We start from the raw sequence: 21,643 nt of genomic DNA, 5'->3' as shown, positions 1-21,643 counted from the left end.
TTTTCCAATGTTCACTGTATTTCACATTTGCAAGAGATTCTGCTTAGTATGTTTTTTAATGACTGTTATTTCTATTTTAACGTCAATTAATATTTTATTTATAAATTACTGTTATTTTCTTTTTTTGTATATAATTTAATTTTATATTATTTTCTTACCGTATTTTTAAAAAAATTTTAATTGTTATATAAAGGTAAGTAATAGGCTTTCACAAATTTATATGATATCTATTATCTTACTGTGTAAGCGTTATAAATAAATAAACTGAAACTGAAACTAATGACTTGATAAATGGATATCAACATAATTCAATTTGTAACAGATTTAAGAAAAAAAAAAAACAATTTGTTTATTGTAATGTTTTACAAATTCGTATTGAGTTAGTTTATAGAAACAACAAATAGTTAGCATATTGTAAACCATTCCCAAAAGTTTTGATCCAATTGGCGAAGACTGTGATGTTCTTGTTCTTTAAGGTTTGCCAATTCCCAAGCGAATTAAAAAATCCCGTTGTGTTGTTGCTGAAAAGAAATGTTTAAAATTGAAATAATTTATTTTAAGGGAAAATATGAAAATATATAATCTGGGTTTACTTTCGTTTCAAGGTCCCTAGAGTCGAAATAAAAGATTTTTAGAAAGATGTCTGTGCGTGCGTGTGTACGTACGTTCGTGACGTTTTTTTTCGTTGTCCATAGCTCAAGAACCAAATAAATTTTGTTATACAGATAATAAAACAATACTAAATCTTGGTAAAAATGTACTTTCGACTTAGATAGCTCTTCAAAAATTAAACATATTGTCTTCAAACCTTTCATATTTCACAGAAAATATTGTTTTCGGTATTCAGTAGTTTTTTTTATAATAATCCAATAGTCCGTTTTTTCATAAAAAATAGTACTTAAATTTGTTAAAACTTGATGTTCGGTTCTGTATATCTCTCAAATTAATTTTATTCATCCAATTTGTAAAAACTTTTAAGAAATGCTACTGTAATTGGTTAAAACGTTTTTCGACTAAAAATTTATTTAACAAAACTAGATTTTCAAACTAAACTATTTCTTTATAGGAAAATATTGTTAGTAATTTTAAAATCTTTAAGAATAATTCAACTCACAAGTTTTTAACCCAACACGAAAACCAACAAACTTTTAAGCAAGACAAATCGACAGACAGGATGGGAAGTTCTCAGTATGGGTCGCATCCCAGCCTCTTTTTTCCCTATCATCTACTCCTGTTTAAATGTTTCATATGAGTTATTTGTTTAGCTACATACAGTTTTTTACCATATTACAAAAATACGAGACACCTTGTTCCATACAATCAACAAGTTGTAATGCAAAAATTCGAACAAATCAACAGAAAAATAATTCAAAATAATCTATCATGCACATTTCATGTCAACCTACTAACATATTTATATTTTTCTCATGGAAAACATTTCATAACTTTAATTTGTTAAGAAATAAATAACAAAAATTGAACAATAATTGCTAATTACAGCTATAAAATTGTTTGTTTACATTTTTACAACACTGAAGTAGAACGTAACGTAACGTATTCATCCTAAACAAATTCAGCTGTCATTTATATTTAAGATCTGTTCGACTACAATATTTTATATTCATCTATGTTTTGTATACATGTACAATTGCATTTTGATTTTGCTCTTGTTATAAAGTGGCTAATAAGCCTTTTCGATTTAATCTTTTATTTTTATATTTGGAACTAAGGAACTGAATTTAAAAAATAGTAGGGGTATTCACGATCCGATGAAACAAAAAATGTTAAATTGCGAAATTTGTGTTTTTTTTTTTACATCGTGAACACACCTTTTCTAAACATAGCAATACTATAGTAAAAACGTCAAATCATGACGTTTCTCATGACACAAAAAAATTGAAACATTTGCTAATAAGAAATAAACACAAAATTGTTAGGAACGTATACAAAATTGTATCTAAATCTCAATTGTTGTCTCACCTTGAACAGTACCAAGTCCGTTTTCTGTTTCCATGAGACCAGCACCAGTTGATTTCTGCCACTCTGTAGCTTTAGAAAATGAAGTTTTCAGGCTTCTCATTTTCCACCTGATCAACTCCCAAGTGCCGTCTAATGGCTTCTGTTCTAACAGTTTTCTGTAAAATATTTGTGCTGTTGGCTTCTAAAATAAAATGTTTTTTGAGCAAAAAACATTTTGAAACATTTTGATTATATCTTACCTCGAAGTTTCCAGCTTCTTGAATGTAATCTAATATAATTAAAATTTCTTTTTCCGTCCATTTTTTTACCGCTTTGTCACGTCGATGGCACTTCTTTATATTCCTTAGATCTAAATCTTTTTTTTCCATTCTTTTTTCTGATTTTTGTCGTTGGCATAAATGCGGCAATAACTTCAAATTCAATTTAAACTTAAAGCCCACCAAAATTTCTGATAAAATGACAGCTGCCAAACTGTCAACTACAACAGACAAATTTTGCACCGTTGTATTTTTGTGTTGCAATAGGGTTCGGGTATAGCAAAAGTGCAAAAGTGTAACAAAATTGTAGTCTGTATATTTTGTTGTTTTAGTGCAAGAAAATGTTACACTTTTGCACTTTTGCAACGATACAAGACCACTTGCATCGAATCGTGAATACCCCTAGTCTCTTTGTGGGTTTCACAGAGCTTTTCTGGTTGATAATTTAATTGCTAAAATTTGATTATTCTAATGGAAAATTGCAATTACTTATGCCAACCACCATATGACACAAAATTGCGTTTCCTTTAAGCGTATTTACATTATAAAAAGTATATGGTTTTCTTCTAGCTGTGGGCATTATATGAAAATTTATTTTTAATTTGTATTAGTAACTGAATATAGTGACTTTATTTGATCCCTTTGGGAATTTATTTTGCTTTAAAAGTTTCATAACAGAAATAAATAAAACATCGAACAACTGACCTTTTCACACCAAAAATATTTTCGAAACCCGAAAATCGTTCACACCGAACATTTACACGTTCACGTTTTCATTTGACATTTAAGATTGTTTACCACCGTCTGTGAAAATGAAATTAAACCCAACCAATTTAAATTGATTTTAACGTAACGCTAGTTCGTCTAGAAAAAGTGTTTCAACTGAAGTTGAACTGAACTGGGGACGGGTGGAATAGGCTCACGACATGAAACAACAATCCTCTTAATTCACTTCAACCGGTCCAAAAAATTCACTAAGGGGAAGCTAATTGTGTAAAAAATATAGCATAGAATCAAAAACAAACGAAACTGTTAAAATAAAAATTCTTCTTCTTTCACAACAAATTCAATCCAAAATACTGAGCTTATGACAATTGCTTCTGTTGGCCAAATGTGCCTTCAGAATCGCCATATATTGTGGCCGTCCGAGCAACTTATAGGCGGGGTTGAGAAGATTCTGAACGATTTAGTGTAGGTCCTTATGGCCGGAGCAGAAAAGGTCAATTCCTAGTTTCAGATTCGTACCAAAATCACACTCATCCAAAGAGATCACTGAAGCTGATAGGCTGCAATTTCTCCATGTCTTTTTTTTTATGTCGACTATTTCAATTTTCAAAGAAAAAAAAAAGAAAAAAAAACAAGTCTTCTTCGGCCTTGGGGTCATCACGCCAGTTGCCATAATGAATTCCAATTCCTCGCTTAACAAAGAGCGTTTGAAACTCTGGAGGATCATAAAAGAACCGCTAGGGCCGCAAATAGTCATCGGGGCTTTTATTCTCGGCTACCGCCACCGACAAACTTTTACTGACAAAAATAAGTCATTTTATTTGTGTGAAATTGGAACACAAATCAGTGAAACGATTCGATTCAACTTTTAACATAAAAGTACCAGCTGTTCAGAAAAATAAATGTCCGTCCGAAAAATAGAAGAGTGCTAGCTAAGGGGCCGATTATAGCTAAAATTTGAAACAGGAGGAATGTGAAATGGTTTACTGAAGAAGGTTTATAGCAATTAGCAAATTTACGTCATTTAATGTTGTTTTCTTTCAAACATAACATCGACAATTTTTTTTTTATCAGTCAAATTTTTAATGACGTAATCGGAACAGTAAAAACAAAATGGTTTTTTTTTATCTTTTGGCAGTCAGCTGTTCAGTAAAATAAAATTTCATCATTAAAAAAATCAAAATAGATTTATAAATTAAATAAAACTTTAAATGCATTGTTCCTTTTTGACAAAAAAAACTTGAATATATTTTCCATCTTAGTCTTTCGTCTTCAAAAACTAAAAACAAAAATTTACAGGTCTTAAACTATGGATCAAGAAATCAGGACTTAAGCAATTCTCTATGAATACGCCCCGATGTTTTTTTATTAACTTTCTATTGGATTTTATTTAATCGGAATGTTTCGTCAAATTGAAAATCTTTACATTTCTCAAAGTTTTAAGGAGCTAGTAAGATAAAAACTTGAAGTACATTTTTGTACAAAAGATAGTACTATAAAAATATGCATAAACGACTTTTTGCATACAGAAATCTAAAAAGGGGGACATTTTGTTGACTCCAAATATCTTGGAAACATATAAATATCCACTTCACTTTAATTTTAAATTACACATTATGACGTCGTACAGAATTTTTATAAGCTTTAGAAAAACTTGACTAAATAAATATTCACTTTAAACTTCTTCAATCTTAAATGAAATGCTGTTGTTAACTTTTTGTCAAATTAAAATGAATTTTCAACCAGTAATTCCATAGTTTTAAAAGCTTTTTTTAACTTTTTGAGCAAAACTCTGTGTATTTTCTTTTCTTTTGAAATTAATAAAAGTTTTTAATTTTGTTCATTTTGTTCAATATTAAAGACAAAAATCCATTACTTATTCACCAAAAAGAGCTGCTCTAAAGTGAAATCAGTTTTCGATAGCTTTGAATATTTCAAAGGCAAAGGAGTTGCTCACATACTTACTTAAAAAAACTAATTAAATCCTAACTTTCCAGTGAATTCAAAAAACTGATTATTAAAATAAATTTTAACATTTATTCCAAACGGTGTCATCAGAAGAAGATCTGTTTGATTCCAAATTTATTTTATTATCTCGGAATGAAGAAGATTTATTAAAAATAATTTAGACATTAATCTTCATCATCTTCTTCTTCTTTAAGAATGCCAAGTCTTCTAGCAACTTCTTTAACATTCGCTATAAATTCTTCTTGAACCAAATTAAAACTCATGGCAAGCAGAGCGATTCCAAAAAGTAAATACAGTGAGCATAGAGCAATTGATTCACGTGAGTTTTCTTTAACTCCTCTAGCGGGTACATAATCTCCGAAACCTTGAAATAAAAATATATTTTTGATATTATTCCATTCCTAAATGAAGGGTTGTTTAGGCTAATGAAATCTCACCAATAGTTGTTAAGGTTATGAAACAAAAGTAAGCTGAATCGAGAAAAGTCCAACCCTCCCATTGATGAAAGAGAAATGCTCCAGCTATGATATAACTGATGACAAGGAATACACACAGCCATATTGGAACGGGCCGGTCTTTGGGTGAAATGTCACCATAATTATCCCATTCCTCTTCAAAATACGAATCTTCATCGTCATATATTGGACGGGCTCTAGTCTGCCGACGAATTGCAAAACCCATCGGTGACATAATTCTAGGTGAAGGCGGCAGAGGTTCTAGAATAAAAATACTTTTAATTGTTAATCCCAATTCGACAATAGGTATGAAGATTACCTTGTCTTTCCCGACGTGGTCTTCGATCTCGTTCACGTGGCACATGCGTTGGCAGATCATCATAGGAACCATCGAAGTCCTCGAAGTCTTCTTCAAAATCTTCGTAGCGTGATGGACGACGCTGCTGATGGTGTTTATTATGGTTCCTTGGCATTGGGGTAGGTTCTGGGAGTTCTAGCCGATTGCCATATCTTGATGGCATTGGTGCGTTTAAACTTCCACGTCTTTGACTGTGGGGTGTTCCGGGAATATGAATTGGTTGATCAATATTGCTCTTAGGGTGCCTGGGCATTGATTGTGAGCGAGGAGAGTTCTTGTGGTGTCTGTGGTCGTTCGATAGTCTGCGATCAAGTTCATCAATCGCGTAGCGGTTGCAAAGAATCGGAGTTTTTCGCACAACCTCTTCATCGACATCTTCATAATGAGCCGATGAACGATGATCAACGGATTTAGCTCGAATCTTAGGAGCGCTTGGCATCGATCGCCCACGAGTATTCGCTGGAAGAGTTTGTGAGTAATTCCTGTTCATTTCACGTGGAGTGTTATTTCCACCTCGCACCGATCGAACGCTCTGGGCCCTTTTGTGTGGGGGCAGCTCAAAGTCTTCAGTCGAATCAAATTGCTGCCGTGACCGTCCTAAATTACGTTCCCGCTCCACTGTATGTCGATCCCGCATACGATCACGATTTCTCTGTCGATTGCTAAACCGTGAGTTTCTGTTCATCGATCCGCGGTCATCGTATTCTTCTTCTTCGTACATTGTCTGCCGACTCGCACGATTATCCCGAGACGGTGGTCCCCGTCCAGGATGGTGATGTTGATGCTGATGATGGTGATGATGCATACTGTGTGGTGGTTGATGCGACCCACCCCGATAGAAATCGCGCATGTTATCCATTTTTCCAGCTGTTCTTAGTTCTGGATCAGAATAGGCATGCGACAGACCTGGTTCGTATGTCCCAAAACCCGAATCAGCTGAACGGGGAGATATTTTCATAGATCTACGAAATGGAGCCGGCTGTGAACGTGACGAGTAACGATAACTTGAAGCTCGTGATCGGGCCCTTGATCTTCGATTGCGTCGAGGCTCCCGGCTGCAGACATAACAACAGACACGCCAATAGGTAAATCTATAATTAAAAATAGTATAAAATAGTTTGTGAAATTAGTGAAATGTTTTATGTGAGGTATTTTTTTTATGTTTACCGAAATGATGTTGCCATTACATCACCAATATTAGACAAACACAACAACATCAATGGTATTCCAACAATTGCGTAAAATATCGTACAGACTTTACCCCATTCAGTTCGTGGAGAAATGTGTCCATATCCTATAAAGAGAAACATACAATTTGCTTAAGAGAAGAAACCAAATATTTCAAATATAAAAGTAAAGCAGCAAAGATATAGGTCTCACATTGGGCGCCAAGTACAAACAAAATAAAAATGTTCTTAAAAGAGAACGGTTTTTAATAAGGACATTTAGATATTTATTTTTCAGAGGTATAAGTGCTATGAAAACCTATTAAGCATATACTTTATATGTTGAATGAGAATGTTCAAATGGTAAAAATGTGCATTCAAGAGGACACAAGCGTCTACAGGTTTTTCTCAAAACCCACCCCTGTCTATCAACTCCTACTCTCACCTCCTTGCGGTGAACATTGGGTGCCTAGTACCTCAACTGGAGATTGGGTTCCATCCCCAGTGGAAAGTTGTTGGAGGTAGCAAACAAGAGAGGGGCGGGAGGTGTTTCCACTAAGGCACCTCGAATTATAAAGCGGACGAATTCTCGAGATGGAATCAACGGTGGCGTCTACATATTCGGAGCCCAGGCCTGTAAGGAGCGGTTTATCCGGCTCCCCGGTCTTGGCGTTGTGCCGTCGGGGTCACTTCCTGGCCACATAAAAAATACCTTTAGTTGCGAAGCACCAACAAGCCTCGGATACGGACGGATTCACTGTTGACAACCCAAGCAAATGAAATAAGGACAACGAACTTCGGATCTGTACGTGGAATGTTAGGTCCTTAATTTAATTAGCGGAGCTCTTGGACAAGACTTAGCAGAGCCCTGGCTATGACATTAAAATTATCTTAGGAGATTTTAACCCCAAGCCAGGAAGAGAAGACATTTTTGGGGACACAATCGGGAGACACAGACTGCACGCCACAACCTCCGACAACGGATTCAGGCTGAGACGTTCTGGTAGCTATTACGCAGTTCACACATCTTAATATCCACAAGGGGACATGAAATTCTCCTGATCAATCAACTGTCAACCAGATTGACCACATTGCGATCGACGCTCGACACTTCTCCAGTATAGAGGATATCCGAAATTTCCGAGGGCCAACATTGACTCGGACCACTACCTTGTTATAGCCAAGGTTCGGCTACGGATATCCAGGTCCAAGCCAAAACAAGGAAGTACTGTGAGAAGTTTCGACGTTAGACGGCTACAATCGCAAGAGATTGCCAAATTCCTTTTTCGATCGAGTCTCTAATAACCTCTTAAGCAGTCCTATGCTGCCTTCATTAAGCATCGAAAACCAGTGGCAACATTGCCTTGCAGCCATCAGAGATCCCGCCTCTGAAGTGCTAGGTTTCACACGGCCACCACAGCGAAGCCCCTGGTTTGACAACGAATGGCAGCAAGCGCACGCAGCGAAACAAGAGGCATACACAACGGCGCTGCACAAAAAGACCAGAGCTGTTCGCGAGCTCAACGAGCAGAAGAGGAGAGAGGAACACCGGCTTCTTAGATGGAAAAAAAGAGAGCATGAGAAGCGCGCGATCGAGGAGATAGAGGGATGTCACAACAGGAATGAGGTTCGTAAATTTTACCAAAAGGTACCAACCACGAACCGAAGCCTGTAAAGACGATCAGGGGAACATCATAGCAGAACCACAGTCGATGTTGAGAATAAGGAAATATCTTTTCTGAATTATATAACAGCGACGACGAACCGAATTCCGCTGAGGGGAACATAGAACCACTCAACCTAGGCGACGCAGATCAACAATTCCGCCTACCCGACCTTGACGAAGTGAAGATAGCTATATCTAAACTTAAGTCAAACAAAGCTGCTGGAGCTCTGACGGCATCGCTGCCGAACTATTCAAACCAGTTGGCCATGGCTTGGTAGGGAGCATGCACCAACTCATCTGCAAAATATGGTCGGAAGAGAGCATGCCCGATGAGTGGAATCTCAGCATAGTGTGCCCGATACATAAGAAAGGAGACCCTCTAAACTGCGAAAACTACAGAGGCATCAGTCTCCTTAACATTGCGTATAAGATCCTCTCTGCCGTATTATGTGAACGCCTGAAGCCATTCGTCAACAACCTGATTGGTCCTTATCAGTGTGGCTTTAGACCAGGAAAGTCCACTATCGACCAAATATTCACACTACGGCAGATCTTGGAAAAAACCCAGGAGCTACAAATCGATACCCACCATCTCTTTATCGATTTTAAAGCCGCTTATGACAGCACCTATAGGGAAGAGCTCTACAGAGCAATGTCTACTTTTGGAATCCCTGTCAAACTTATCCGTTTGTGCAGAATGACAATGGAGAATGTACGCTGCTCTATCAACGCCGGAAAAGATCTCACCGATGCATTTGATGTCAAAAAAGGTTATAGACAAGGCGATGCACTGTCATGCAACTTCTTTAATATCGTTCTTTAAAGAATTGTGCAAAACTCAACCGTCAACACTACAGGCACTATCTTCAAAAGGTCCATCCAATTACTCGGATACGCAGATAATATTGACATAGTTGGAAGATCAAAGCGTGATGTCAGTGGAGCGTTTTTGAGCATTGCGACGGAAGCGAAGAAGATGGGTTTAGTGGTCAATGAGGGCAAGACCAAGTATATGCTGTCATCAAAAAAGGACACTGAACGACGACATCTTGGACAAAATGTCACCATGGACAGCTTTAACTTCGAGGTAGTTAGGGACATTGTCTACCTAGGCACCGCTATTAACACAGACAACGACACCAGCGCTGAAATCAAACGACTTAGAAGGCAATTGAGAAGTAAAGTCCTCTCTCGATCATCTAAAATCACCATCTATAAGACACTCATCATCCCGGTTCTCATTTATGGCGCTGAGGCCTGGACCCTGTCAAAGAAAGATGAGAACGTCTTAGGATGCTTCGAGAGAAAAATTCTTCGGGTGATTTTTGGTCCCGTACGCATAGATGGAGACTGGAGGAGAAGATATAACGACGAACTGTACGAGCTGTATAGCGACACTGACCTAGTTAGCAGAATGAAAGTTCTTTTTTGACACATATGTAAATCCGAAAAATCACAAAAGTTCTGTTCATTTACTCTGATTTTTTGATTAGTCCTGTCATGTTTTTATAGAACAAATAAAATTAACTGAAAAAATTAAGAAAATCAATTTTTGTGACATTGAGATCAGAATCCGCATAATTTATCTTAATATATACGATTTTTTTCTTAGGAAGCTTAATTTTCACTTGACATCTCGTATTCTCGCCAAAAATAAGAATATTTTTTACTTCTACCAAAATTTACAATCAAACTTCCCAAATCCGTTCAATGACACGCGAACCACGAGTAACATTGAACTTTACGCAACAGCAATTTCCTTTTTTGGATTAGCAAACACCGAAAAAATCTGTTTCACACAAGGTTACTGGGTTACAAATTCTTCCGCAAAATCATTTAAGTTTTTTATGTTTGAATTCATGAAGAACGACTGACACATGGTACGCCTACAATTTTGCAATCCGCATACAACAAGTGATCGTTAGTGGGCTTATTTGAGCATGAAACACAATTTTGTTTTATTGTTCTTTGCAACTTAGCAGAAAAGACAATAGTTGGTTATAGACCATTTTGACTGCAATAAGTCATTCATTTGGTCTTTAAAGTTGCAATGTTGCGTCATTAACGTCACAGTTGGGTGACATATGTCTTTTCGAAGGCATCATCCAGTGATAGAATTATAAGTTGCAAATGCTTTTGCTTACTTACTACTGATTGATATTTTTAATTTTCTTCGTAATACCCCTGAGTTGTTTTTGTTGATGAAGATGATCATCATCATCATGATGGTTGTGATAAAAACCTAACATGAGTGTCTGATGATATTTTGTCAAAATTTCGACTTAAATTATTGTGATTTTTTCAAATATACAAACAACAAAAACAATTAAACTTTGTTGAGGCCGTTCGGCAGCTAAGACTTCAATGGAAATGTTTTATGTGCTGTTTACGAACAATTAATTGTGAGGTGATGAGAAGAGATTGTGATTCTGTTTAAATTTCTTACCACCAAAAAAATAATAACAATAATAATATTAAAATGAAATTGAATCATATTTGTGCCCATGTTTGACGAACCTTAAACGTCTTAAGTTGGATTTTCCAAATTAGTATGCAAATAATGTTTTTAGCCATTTTATCTTGCATGCGATTTTTGTGCCGGGCGGAAGTTCAATATTTAGTTTTATTTTGCATCCAACTGAAAGTTTTAAAGGTTATTTTCAAAAAACGTAAAACCAAACAACTCACAACGGGTTTTGATAAGAAGAGTCATAGTCGGCTTCAATTTTTACCTACTACAGTGAATCAGAAGATTCTTTGTATACGAATTTCATGTGCCTACTTAGGATACGTGATCCCATAAACCACAAGATTCGACTTGAGGTGAATGACAGAAATAAATTTATGCATTTATAGTATCAATCATCAAATCAAGTGACTTGCAAATAAAATACTCGTCAACAATAATTTAATACGAATTTATTTAGTTTATGCTTTGAGTAAATCACACTGTAAAATTTGGTTTTAAGTATTTTCAAGAATTTATACATTAAAGAGACTCTTAAAATGGTTACAGTTACGATTTAAAATAACTACATATGCTTTAAAGCCGATTTTGTAAAATTGTTTGTGATTTCATTTTATTGTATTATGATTTTTTATGGAGTTTTCCATTGGGACAATCAAATCAATTTATTTTGCTTTATTATGATAAAATGCTGAGTTTTCCATTCCAATCGAAAATATACTTAATTTTTGAGAGATTTACTCTTTTAATTTAATTAATTTTATAAATATTTTAAGGTTTTAATAATTCTAAAAAATTATGACGAATTTTCAGATCAATCTCATTTTCTTTTTTGAAGTGCATTCAACAGAAATTTTGATGACTACATCAACACCATCGCCAACAAAGAGAAGCCCGTTTATAATTTTAATAGTTTGACAAATATATAGCCATTCAAATAGTAATGACAACTTCTCCATTTGTTTTATTGATGACGTCTAGCTGTCAAATTATTTACTAAGTTTTGTCATTTGTTCAGATCATATTTTGACAGCTCAGTTTCTTGCTCTGAGATTAAAACTAAAAACGCCTAATAAGAGGTTTTATTGGGCATGTTCATACAACATAAGTTACTGCATTTGCAGTCAACTGCATTCTTTGAACAGCAACTAGTTGAATTTTCGGATGTAATGACAGATGTCAACTTGGAACTTTACTTGACTATCGTTCACTTGCAAAAAGTTACCAAAATTATTATTATCTACAAAAAAACCTCTAACACAGTTTAAAAATCCATCATAAGTTGTGTTTTGTATTAAAAAAAAAGTTAAATTTTCAGATGTCATATCAGATGTCAACTTGGAACTTTACTTAACTTTCGTTTACTTGCAAAAAGATACCAAAAATATTATTATTCACACAAAAACTTCTTACACAGCTTAAAAATCTATTATAAGTTGTGTTTTGTATTAAAAAAAGTTAGATGTCATATCAGATGTCAACTTGGAACTTTACTTGAGGATCGTAAACTTGGAAAAAGTTACCAAAAATATTATTATATACACAAAAATCTCTTACAGAGTTTAAAAATCCACCATAAGTTGTGTTTTATATTAAAAAAGGTTAAATTTTCAGGTGTCATGTCAGATGTCAACTTGTAACTTTTCTTGACTATCGTTCACTTGCAAAAAGTTACCAAAAATATTATTATCTACAAAAAAACCTCTTACACAATTTAAAAATCCATCATAAGATGTGTTTTGTATTGTAAAGAAAAAGTCCTCATTTTTTTTTTAATATGACAAATATTACTTTTACACAAAACTTAAAATAGAATTGTGCATACAATACAAAAATCACAGAGTAATTAAGTTCAGCTTTCACTTGAAGAAATAAAACATAATCAACTGTCTTTTTGACATAAGTAGACTTGACTTGATAAATAGGAAGATTTGCCTTGAATAACTTTCCAATAAAGTTGCCAAGATTTTTTGACAGTTGGCCAATCAAATACATTCAAGTCCCTTTATGTCATCTAGACCTGTACATTAACTAAGTAGAAGTGCATGTTTTGGTGTGCACAGTGATTTTTGTGCAGAAATACATTGGCTGCGTTCAATCTCAGACAGATAGGGTAAACAGATACTTTTTTGTTAGTGTTTTACGTGAAAAATAATCCAAAACAGCTGAGTTGTTAAAAGGAATCCAAAGGTATCCAAGAATTTCTGGGGTATGTAGGTATCTGACAGAACAGCTGTTTCAACACATGGTTGAAAATCAAGAAACTTGAAAATTGAATTCAGCTTTTTGTATTTGTTGGTAAACAAAAAGGTACAAAGTGTTAGTTGAAGTTATATTTGAGGATGTTCTGTACATAAAAGACGATGAAGAAGCTATTTGCCTCCCAATTTCAGAAGGGAATTATGATCTATTTTAAATTCGAAGCTTAAATGTTTCTCTACTTTTTGTGAACAGCTGAAAGTTGTTTTTTTTTTTGACAGCTATCTCAATACAGGTATCCAACTCGTTCAACAAGGTATCTTAAAATCCACCTACCCAACATACCCTATTCAACACGAGATTAAACGCAGCCAATATTAACAAAAGGGTATCCGGATAATAATTGAAAACAGCCATTTTGTAGCAAAATACCTTACAATAGGATAGTCGAATTTCTCAAAAGTCACGAGTTTGACGTTTATTACCGAAGGTAAATTTTTGACATATTGAACTGGATTGCTTTTGGTTTTCATTCAGTGGATAAAAGTTAATGAACGAACCTAATGACGCTTTTAACTAGTCATCCGAAAACCTTCTGAACCCAACAAAATGACGGTTTGTTTTTTAGATAGAGGAAAAAATACTGCTGGATTTGAGTTCAGAATTTACACCTTCATAAAAACTTCATTAGCTTCAAAATTGATTAGTTCTAGTTCAAGTTGTTGGTGTTTTCTACTTCTAAATTACCAATGGAATATGAAAACCAAACCCGTTCCCTTTAATATTATTGGAAAAGGGTAATTATTTTGGAAACTGAATGTATAATATTTTTTGTGTAGTTTTTCAAAATGTGTGCCTGTAATTAATGAACTATTTATTTATCCAAGTTCAACCACAATATACAGATAATCTTCAACTACCAACATTAAATTTGATTTTAACAAATATACATTTTATGCGCACTTCCAGTTTCATTGTGTTCACTAAAGCGTTCTCTTTATTATAGATTTTCGCTTATGACAAATTTTAATTGTCCATATAAACAAAAACAATTAAATCGACATTGAATTAGTAAAGCCATATCTACTATAAACTTTTTTTTGGGCTTCTGATGAACTACACACTTTTTCATTTGAATTCTTCTAACTCAGAAGTTGTGACTTGGCGATGTGGGTCAGAGTGGGAAAAAATAACTCAATTTCTCGAAGATGTTCCATTGAACTATCTTTGCTTCGCCCACTCATCAGAAGTTGTGTCTTCTAAAGGTAGGTACATAAACCTATCTACATGCCTACCTATAGTTAGTAAAGCCCAGAGAACAAAAAGTAAAGTTATAAAAGAAGTTGATATACCAACTGCAGGTTATTTCAACCGAGTCATTTAGACTGGAGACATCGCAGCGCAATATCTTTGTTCTATATTGCTAACTTAATTGGGGCTTTATTCAAATAGTTACAGACTTTTGATTCAAAAAAGGTGATCAGTTTTTAGATTTTGGTGCATAAAAGTGAAAACATTGAAAATTATAATATTATTTTTTTTTTATTTTAGATAATGTTGCGCTTTTGGATTGTGTTGCTTATTGTGTGTTGTGCCAGTGCGATCAGAGCCGAAGACAGTCGATGGGTCTGGGGAAAGGGCAACCGTAATCAACGGGCATCATTTAGTAACGATGAAGTGCCTAAATATGATAATTTCTATGCTCGTGAGAAAGATCGTGAACCAACCACGCGAAAACCACCTCCAGGACAAACATCTCAGGAGGACTATTTAAATCCAGACGATCTAAGAAACTACAATGGGCCACCAAATTTTGGATACAACCCGCCGTTCGGTGGTCAAGGAGGAGGAGCTCCGACAAATAACTTCCCTCCTGGTTATGGACCTCAACAAGGTGCGAATGTTCCGGTACAAGGTAATCCAAACAGTGGTTTTCCTTATCCAGGCGGGCAGCAAGGTTTTCCTGGATCTGCAGGTGGTGGCTATCCGGGAGGATATCCACAGATTCCTACAAATGGATTCCCCAACCAGGGTGGGTACCCAAATCAAGGATCTATCCAGGGATTTCCCCAGCCATCAGGACAGGGATATCCAAGTGCACAAGGAGGCTATCCAGGGGCTTATCCAGGAGGTTTCCAGGGCCAACAGGGTGGTTTCCAGGGGCAAGGAGGCTTTCCAGGACAATTCTTGGGCGGAATACCCTATCCCCAACAGCAAGTTGGAGGTTATCCCGGTCAAGGCGGTTTCCCTTCTCAAACTGGATACCCAAGTCAATTTCCCGGAGGATCACGATTTCCTCAAGGAGCAGGTGGTCAACCTCCGATCGGACAATACAATGGCTGTGGACCGTTTGGAGGTTGTGGACAGCAGGCGCAACAACCTGGTCAATACCCTGGACAATTTCCCTACCCCTATCCATCTGGATTAGGTGGAATAGGACAGTATCCCTCCTTCCCAGAACCCTTTGCACATCCTCATCATGCGGGAAATCCTTATGGCGTCACACCTTACAACAGCAATGCAGGGGGACAAGCACTATCCCCCTCTGATGATTATGAAGACTTGAGCAAAAATGGCACTGACAATACAAATAGTGCCCTAAAAGCTGAAGGAAAAGCTTTCAATTCTGCACGAAGTTCACAGCAAAATTCATCCGATACGAAATTACATAAACATAAAAAAGCATAAGAGAAGATTGAAAAGTGGAAGTTTTGTTTTTTTAGAAATTAAGGCTTGTAAAAGTTAAGATTTTTTATTAAGAATTTTTTTTTACAATAGAAAAGTTTAAAATTATTAAATATAAGACATTTTTGTACATACCAATTGTTGTTATAACGATAATCGAATAAAATAATGCTCCGGCAAATGTCCATTGTGATTGTTCGATGTCTTCATTTCCATCCCAACCGTGTGTTTTCATTGCTGTTAGAATTTGTTTCTCCAAAGTTGCAAGTTGGTCTTTGACTTTATTTGTCCAGACATCTTCTTGTAGAAAATTCTCAGCTTCTGTCATTTTCCATATTGAATCGGTGATATTCAAACGCATGTCTTTGATGCCTTTTTTAACCTTGAAAAAGAAGAATTTGGAATTTAACTAAAAAACGAATAGAAAAAGTAAATTCCAATAAAATATTTTCAAAGGCACAGTGCTTAATTTTATTTTATTATAAGGTTTTCCAATAAGATGTTTAACTTTGAATTCAACTTTGTTTGGGCAATTGTTACTTTAAAGCTTTTGATATTTGACAAGTAAAAACTACGCCATTACTTAAGCTGTAACGATGAATGGTTCAACATTTTCCAGTCATTTTCCAGTCGCGATACGTAGAATGAAAAATCTTATTGGAAAACCCTATGAAAAGTACCTTATATTTTTAACTTACACTGGCTTCATGGGGCTGTTCCAGAAACGAGAACAAATAAGCTCCTCCTACACAATATCCAACCACCAGAGAAATAAGTGTCACGTGCGATACAATGCACGTAAGAACTTTCCAGGAGAAGCAAATGGCTGTAACACATCTTCCACGAGATGGTTTTTCCATAATTTGTGGCGGAAGTGAATGTCCCCTACGTCCAGACATTGTTCTACAACAAACAACGGTGGCGTTGTGCGATGTTTTTAATAAGACTTGTTTTTATTTTGAGGCACATATGGCGCCGCGCTAGCCACTGCTGCCACCACGCACAGCACAGCCGTCTGATGAAGCGAACTCAATTCGAATAATCACGTTCAAAAATTATTTTAATTTATTTATTTTATTTTTTTGAAAAATTATCATAATACGTCTCTCATCAATGCATGCATCTTTGAATGTCGTGCCGTGTCGTGTAAAAATATGGATATAAATAATATCTACTTGTCTTAAAACTCTGCGGTCTAGAAAATAATATTTTCAAAAATTACAACACACACGCTGTTTTCAAAACATTCTAAGACATTTTCGAAAATATTTGTTTTATGGAAGTTTTTTTTTACTATTGTTGGTAGTTTTTCAATAAAATATAGTGTGGGTACAATTTTGTGTTTAATAATTAAATGGATGGAATTTGGTCTATGCATGAAATAAAATCTTTTTGATCCGCTGCTAAAGGCGGTAAAAATGATGTAAAATGTTGTTTAGATATAGTCTCGCATCCTCATCGACATCAAATTAACACATTTCTATTTCTGTCCATGATGGAAAAATATGAAGAGTTTTCTATTAAAAACATAATTTTAATGAATTAGTAATAATTATTCTGTTCATTACTTCTAATTGGCAGAAAAATAAGTTCATCTAATTTGTTTGTATTTAATTAAAAAAGAACAAATAGTGTTTTACTTTAGTATTCGTAAATTGAGGAAAAATTATCCAGTTCTTATCCAGTAACTTCAGATTTCGTTTTGCAGTTTCCGAAAAAATCTACAATTGTGTTGAAAGTTCCGAAAGAGTGCAATCTTTTGTGAACGCAATCATGAATAAATGTACTTCACTTACGTTGGTAGTTTAACTACAAACTGTTTATTAATTTGTATACCGTGGGCCATTTTTTGTTTCTTTTCTAATCAAAGGTCATTTTTACACTTGACAGATTCTGACAATTGACAGGTTCAGATGACATAAGGGACTTAAAGGTAAATCAAGTTTCTTGTATCTGATTGGCCAGTTGCCCAAAAATTGCCTCCTCATTGGGCAGGTTCAGCCGACATAAGGGACTTAAAAGTAAGGCAAGTTTATAACATCTAATTGGCCAGGTGCCAAAAAAATGCCTTCCAATTAAAGCAACTTTATTGGAAAATTGACTGGAAAGTTAGTCAAGAAAATCTCCTTAACTATCAAGTCCAGTCAACTCATGTCAAAATGACAATTGATCATGTTTTTTTAATTCAACTAAAAGCTGAACTTTATAACTCAATGATTTGTTTATTTTCTGTATAACTTTATTTAATGCTTTCTGTAAAAAGGTTCCTTGTAAGTTTGGAGAGCAATAAGTAATATTTATTAAAAATACAAAATACAAATCGTGTGGACTTTTAGCTTTCCCGAGGAGTGTTTTGTAAACAATTATGTTTTTTGTACTTTTTGCACGATCAACTGAAAGTAAAAGTTATAGAAGTTAAATTCCGATTTTGAAGTTTATGACACTTGAAAAACTAACTATTTTCCTTGATCAAAATTTACGTTCAAAGAATGCAGTTGACTGCAAATGAATTGCCTTATGTTGCCTGAACCTGCGACTTTAAGGGAAAACAGGTTTCTAGTATATGATTGGCCAGGTGTCAAAAACTTGACTTTTGAATTAAGCCAACTTTATAGAAAAGTTCACTGAAAAGTGAGTTTGAAAAAATCTACCTCACTATCAAGTCAAGTCTACTTATGTCAAAACGTCAACTGGCCATGTTCTTTTCTTAAATTCAACTGAAAGCTGAGCTTCATAACTGTGTGGTTTATTTTTATTTAGAGCATAATTTTAAGTTTTGCGTAAAAGGGTTAGTTTTCATATTGGAAAATACTTTTTTTTACAATACAAAATTCAACTTATGATAAACTTTTAATCTGTATAAGTAGCTTTTCTTTGAAGGTAATAATGTTGTTGGTACTTCCTGCAAGTAAAAGATAGTAAAATAGACTTCCAAGTTGGAAATTAAAGACATCTTAAGAATTAACTAACCAGCTGTTTCTTGTTTGAAATGTTGATAAGAAGACAATTTGCATTTTTACAAAAGATAAGAGACTTCCTTTGGAGTTAACTGCATTCTTTGAAAGCAAAAATAGAACAAAACAGATAGCTACAGATGTCATTAATTTCTAGAAAAATCGCCCTTACCTACTTATATCTCCCTGTCAACTGATCACATTCTTCAGCAGAACTTCATAACTGTGTGATTTATTTATTTACTGCACAATTTTGTTTAAAGGTTTAAAAGGTAAAAGGGTTTCCTGTCAAATTAACATAGTGATGACTTTTTCTTTATAATGGCTGCGTTCTCGTGTTGGATAGGGTATCTTGGATAGGTGGATTTTTAGATAAATTGTTAAACGAGTTGGATAGCTGTCAAAAATTTAAAACAACTTTCAGTTGTCCAATAAAAAACAATGTTTTTAAGCTTCGAAGTCAAAATTGTTGTAAGATAAAACATTTAATGGATAATTCAACTGATTCGTCGGACGATGATGAATTGATAGGTGCGTAACAATCTTTAATCAATGTTGAATTTCCTCTTAGCTCAATTGGAATTCTATACGATCAATAATTTACTTGCGAAATCTCGAAATTCGGAGGCAAATAGCTTCTTTATCGTCTCATCCTCAATTACAATTTCAATTAACATTTTGTATCTTTTTGTTTACCAACAAATACAAAAAGCTAAAATCAGCTGTTCTGTCATATACCACATACCCCACAAATTCTTATATACCTTTGGATTTCTTTTTTTGACATCTCTGCTGTTTTTGATCAGCTGTTATTTTACGCGTAAAACATCACGTTACTGAAAAAAGGCAATGTATAAAAATGGAATGACAGTTTGGTGCGAATTGTGGAGAGGTGTGTTATCATTGGACCATTTTTCTTTGAAAATGTCAATTAACATTTGACAGAAAACACCCGTATGTATTTAGACATCTTGGCGATGTCAATGAACCCCTTTTAATTTTTGTATTATCCCGTTAGGGATCAAAGCTATTTGAAAAACCAGGAAACGGGTCAAACAATAAATGCCAATACGATCCAAGCAGTCACTGAGTTACAGCCAGATCTTGAAATTATCATAAAAGGTCTTCGAAAATGGGAGTGAAAATTAAATAAGCTATTTCCCGCTTTAAAAGCGATTAAATTAGATTTCAGTGTTATCGAAATTGTTCAAGTCAAATCATTATTATTAAAACACTATTTTTCGATTCTGAATGACCATAATTTGTTTCGAAAACTGCTTTAATTTTTGTTTAAAAGATTTTGTTTCTTAAAGTCACAAAACATAAAACCTATTTAAAGTTTACAATCCTTGCCTTCAGTATGTCCCGCCAATATTTTTAGCCATGATATTTCAATTAAGCACAAAAACACACACGTGACAGAGTTAAAGGTGATTCAATTTTTTTGTTTTTGAAAACAAAAAGCTACATAATATAAATAAACAAAAAATCCATCATGTCAATCACTTTGAAGATTTATTTTTACGGATACGTTCTCTCTATGCTCTGATGTCTATAGGTGTACTAGAGTTTTGAGGTATTTAAAGAAAAACACTACACAACTCAATATCAACAATTTGTAGAGAGCAAGATTCAGAATAAGACATATGACGAAATACAGAAACCCCAAGATCCCATCGCATCGTCGAGACAGACACCAGGAGTGGCGAGAGACTAAATACACGATGCGATGTCCATTCATTTATTTTTGGTACTCGAAAAAAAAACCGAAAAAAAAACTCAGATTAAACACTTTTCTTCTTAATGAAACAAAAAACGCCAAATAAATAAATAACTTTCAGTTTTTTGTTCAATTTTTATATCCCATTATCATTGAATGTAATTATTTTTCATGCTTCCGCACTTAAGGTTTTTTCTTTTTGTTTTTGAATTGAATTAAGTTTTTATAGGTAATTTTGGTATTTTGAAAAAAAAAAAACAAAAATAAATAACCACATGAGATGAAAAGGTATGTGTAGGGTATAGACACACTTTGATTTCAATACCGAAAATACACGCACGGCGCACGGTGTCCAACGAAGTTTTTTGTATAGAGGTTTTTAAGATCTTCTTCGGAGATCTTTTGGATAGAGACTGTTGGAAAACTAGAGATTATTTTTCAAGGAAGCTACATGATGGGGGAGAAAATAGGTTGATTTTTAGAATTTCGGAATTTTCTCTTAAATTGAGAAAAAAACTGTGTTCGGCTTCGAACTTCGAGAATTTCTCTGGGAATTAAGTTACTTGGTCAAATGAGAACACATTACGCGGAACGAATACAACAGATGAGCTGTTTAACTTGAGTTTTTGAAAAAGTAACGTAAAAACGGTCTACACACGTTTTTAATTGTTTCACTTCACAAATTTGAAACACTTACGAAGTTTTAAATTTAATGGAATAGAACACTATAAAAATACCGTTATCCATTCTGCAGGGGAGTCATGAACTCAACGAATGATATTGCTTGTTCGATAACTTGAAAATATTATTAAACATGCTTTTTCTCTATGAGAAATTTTAAAATTTTGTATAAAATGTCATGTTACCAAACGTGCCAACTACTTTGTAATGTTTATTGTTACTGTTACTTTTAGTGTTTTTATTCTAGTTTTAAAATGTAAGTTTTTGTGTCTGATATGTTTGTAGATTTATAAAGCTAAATACATAATTTTGTAAATACATAGGTCAGTAACACAAAATCGGCTACAAATATGTATCAACT

General features: G+C 34.4%; 2 protein-coding genes across 4 annotated transcripts; one reads left to right on the top strand and one right to left on the bottom strand.

The window, feature by feature from the left end:
- Positions 1-5,014: 5,014 nt before the first annotated feature.
- Positions 5,015-21,005, bottom strand: LOC129945996 (uncharacterized). 2 transcript variants are annotated; one of them, XM_056055997.1, is made up of 7 exons: positions 20,913-21,005; positions 16,626-17,122; positions 16,063-16,309; positions 6,912-7,038; positions 5,706-6,835; positions 5,369-5,647; positions 5,015-5,295 (listed from the first exon to the last, which is right to left on the bottom strand). In XM_056055997.1, the coding sequence occupies exons 2-7, from the start codon at positions 16,824-16,826 to the stop codon at positions 5,096-5,098; spliced, it is 2,184 nt and encodes a 727-aa protein (XP_055911972.1). In that variant the 5' UTR covers positions 16,827-17,122; positions 20,913-21,005; the 3' UTR covers positions 5,015-5,095. The 2 variants fall into 2 exon arrangements, with proteins under 2 accessions (XP_055911972.1, XP_055911973.1); XM_056055998.1 differs by having other exon boundaries at positions 20,927-21,005.
- LOC129945997 (collagen alpha-1(IV) chain-like) lies at positions 13,944-16,120 on the top strand. Of its 2 annotated transcripts, none has more exons than XM_056056000.1 (2): positions 13,944-14,039; positions 14,794-16,120. In XM_056056000.1, the coding sequence occupies exon 2, from the start codon at positions 14,797-14,799 to the stop codon at positions 15,928-15,930; it is 1,134 nt and encodes a 377-aa protein (XP_055911975.1). In that variant the 5' UTR covers positions 13,944-14,039; positions 14,794-14,796; the 3' UTR covers positions 15,931-16,120. The 2 variants fall into 2 exon arrangements, with proteins under 2 accessions (XP_055911975.1, XP_055911974.1); XM_056055999.1 differs by lacking the exon at positions 13,944-14,039 and adding an exon at positions 14,361-14,718.
- Positions 21,006-21,643: the final 638 nt, after the last annotated feature.

The sequence above is a fragment of the Eupeodes corollae genome, chromosome 2, assembly GCF_945859685.1.
Source record: "Eupeodes corollae chromosome 2, idEupCoro1.1, whole genome shotgun sequence".
Lineage (NCBI taxonomy): Eukaryota > Metazoa > Arthropoda > Insecta > Diptera > Syrphidae > Eupeodes > Eupeodes corollae.
This window is presented reverse-complemented; position numbering and strand designations above follow the sequence as displayed.

Coding starts and splice junctions, on each gene's coding strand:
- LOC129945996 (XM_056055997.1), bottom strand. CDS start 16,826: ATGTCTGGACGTAGGGGACATTCACTTCCGCCACAAATTATGGAAAAA. Junction 16,310..16,625: donor AACAGCCCCATGAAGCCAGT/GTAAGTTAAAAA, acceptor TTCTTTTTCAAG/GTTAAAAAAGGCATCAAAGA. Junction 6,836..6,911: donor GTAATGGCAACATCATTTCG/GTAAACATAAAA, acceptor TTTTAATTATAG/ATTTACCTATTGGCGTGTCT.
- LOC129945997 (XM_056056000.1), top strand. CDS start 14,797: ATGTTGCGCTTTTGGATTGTGTTGCTTATTGTGTGTTGTGCCAGTGCG.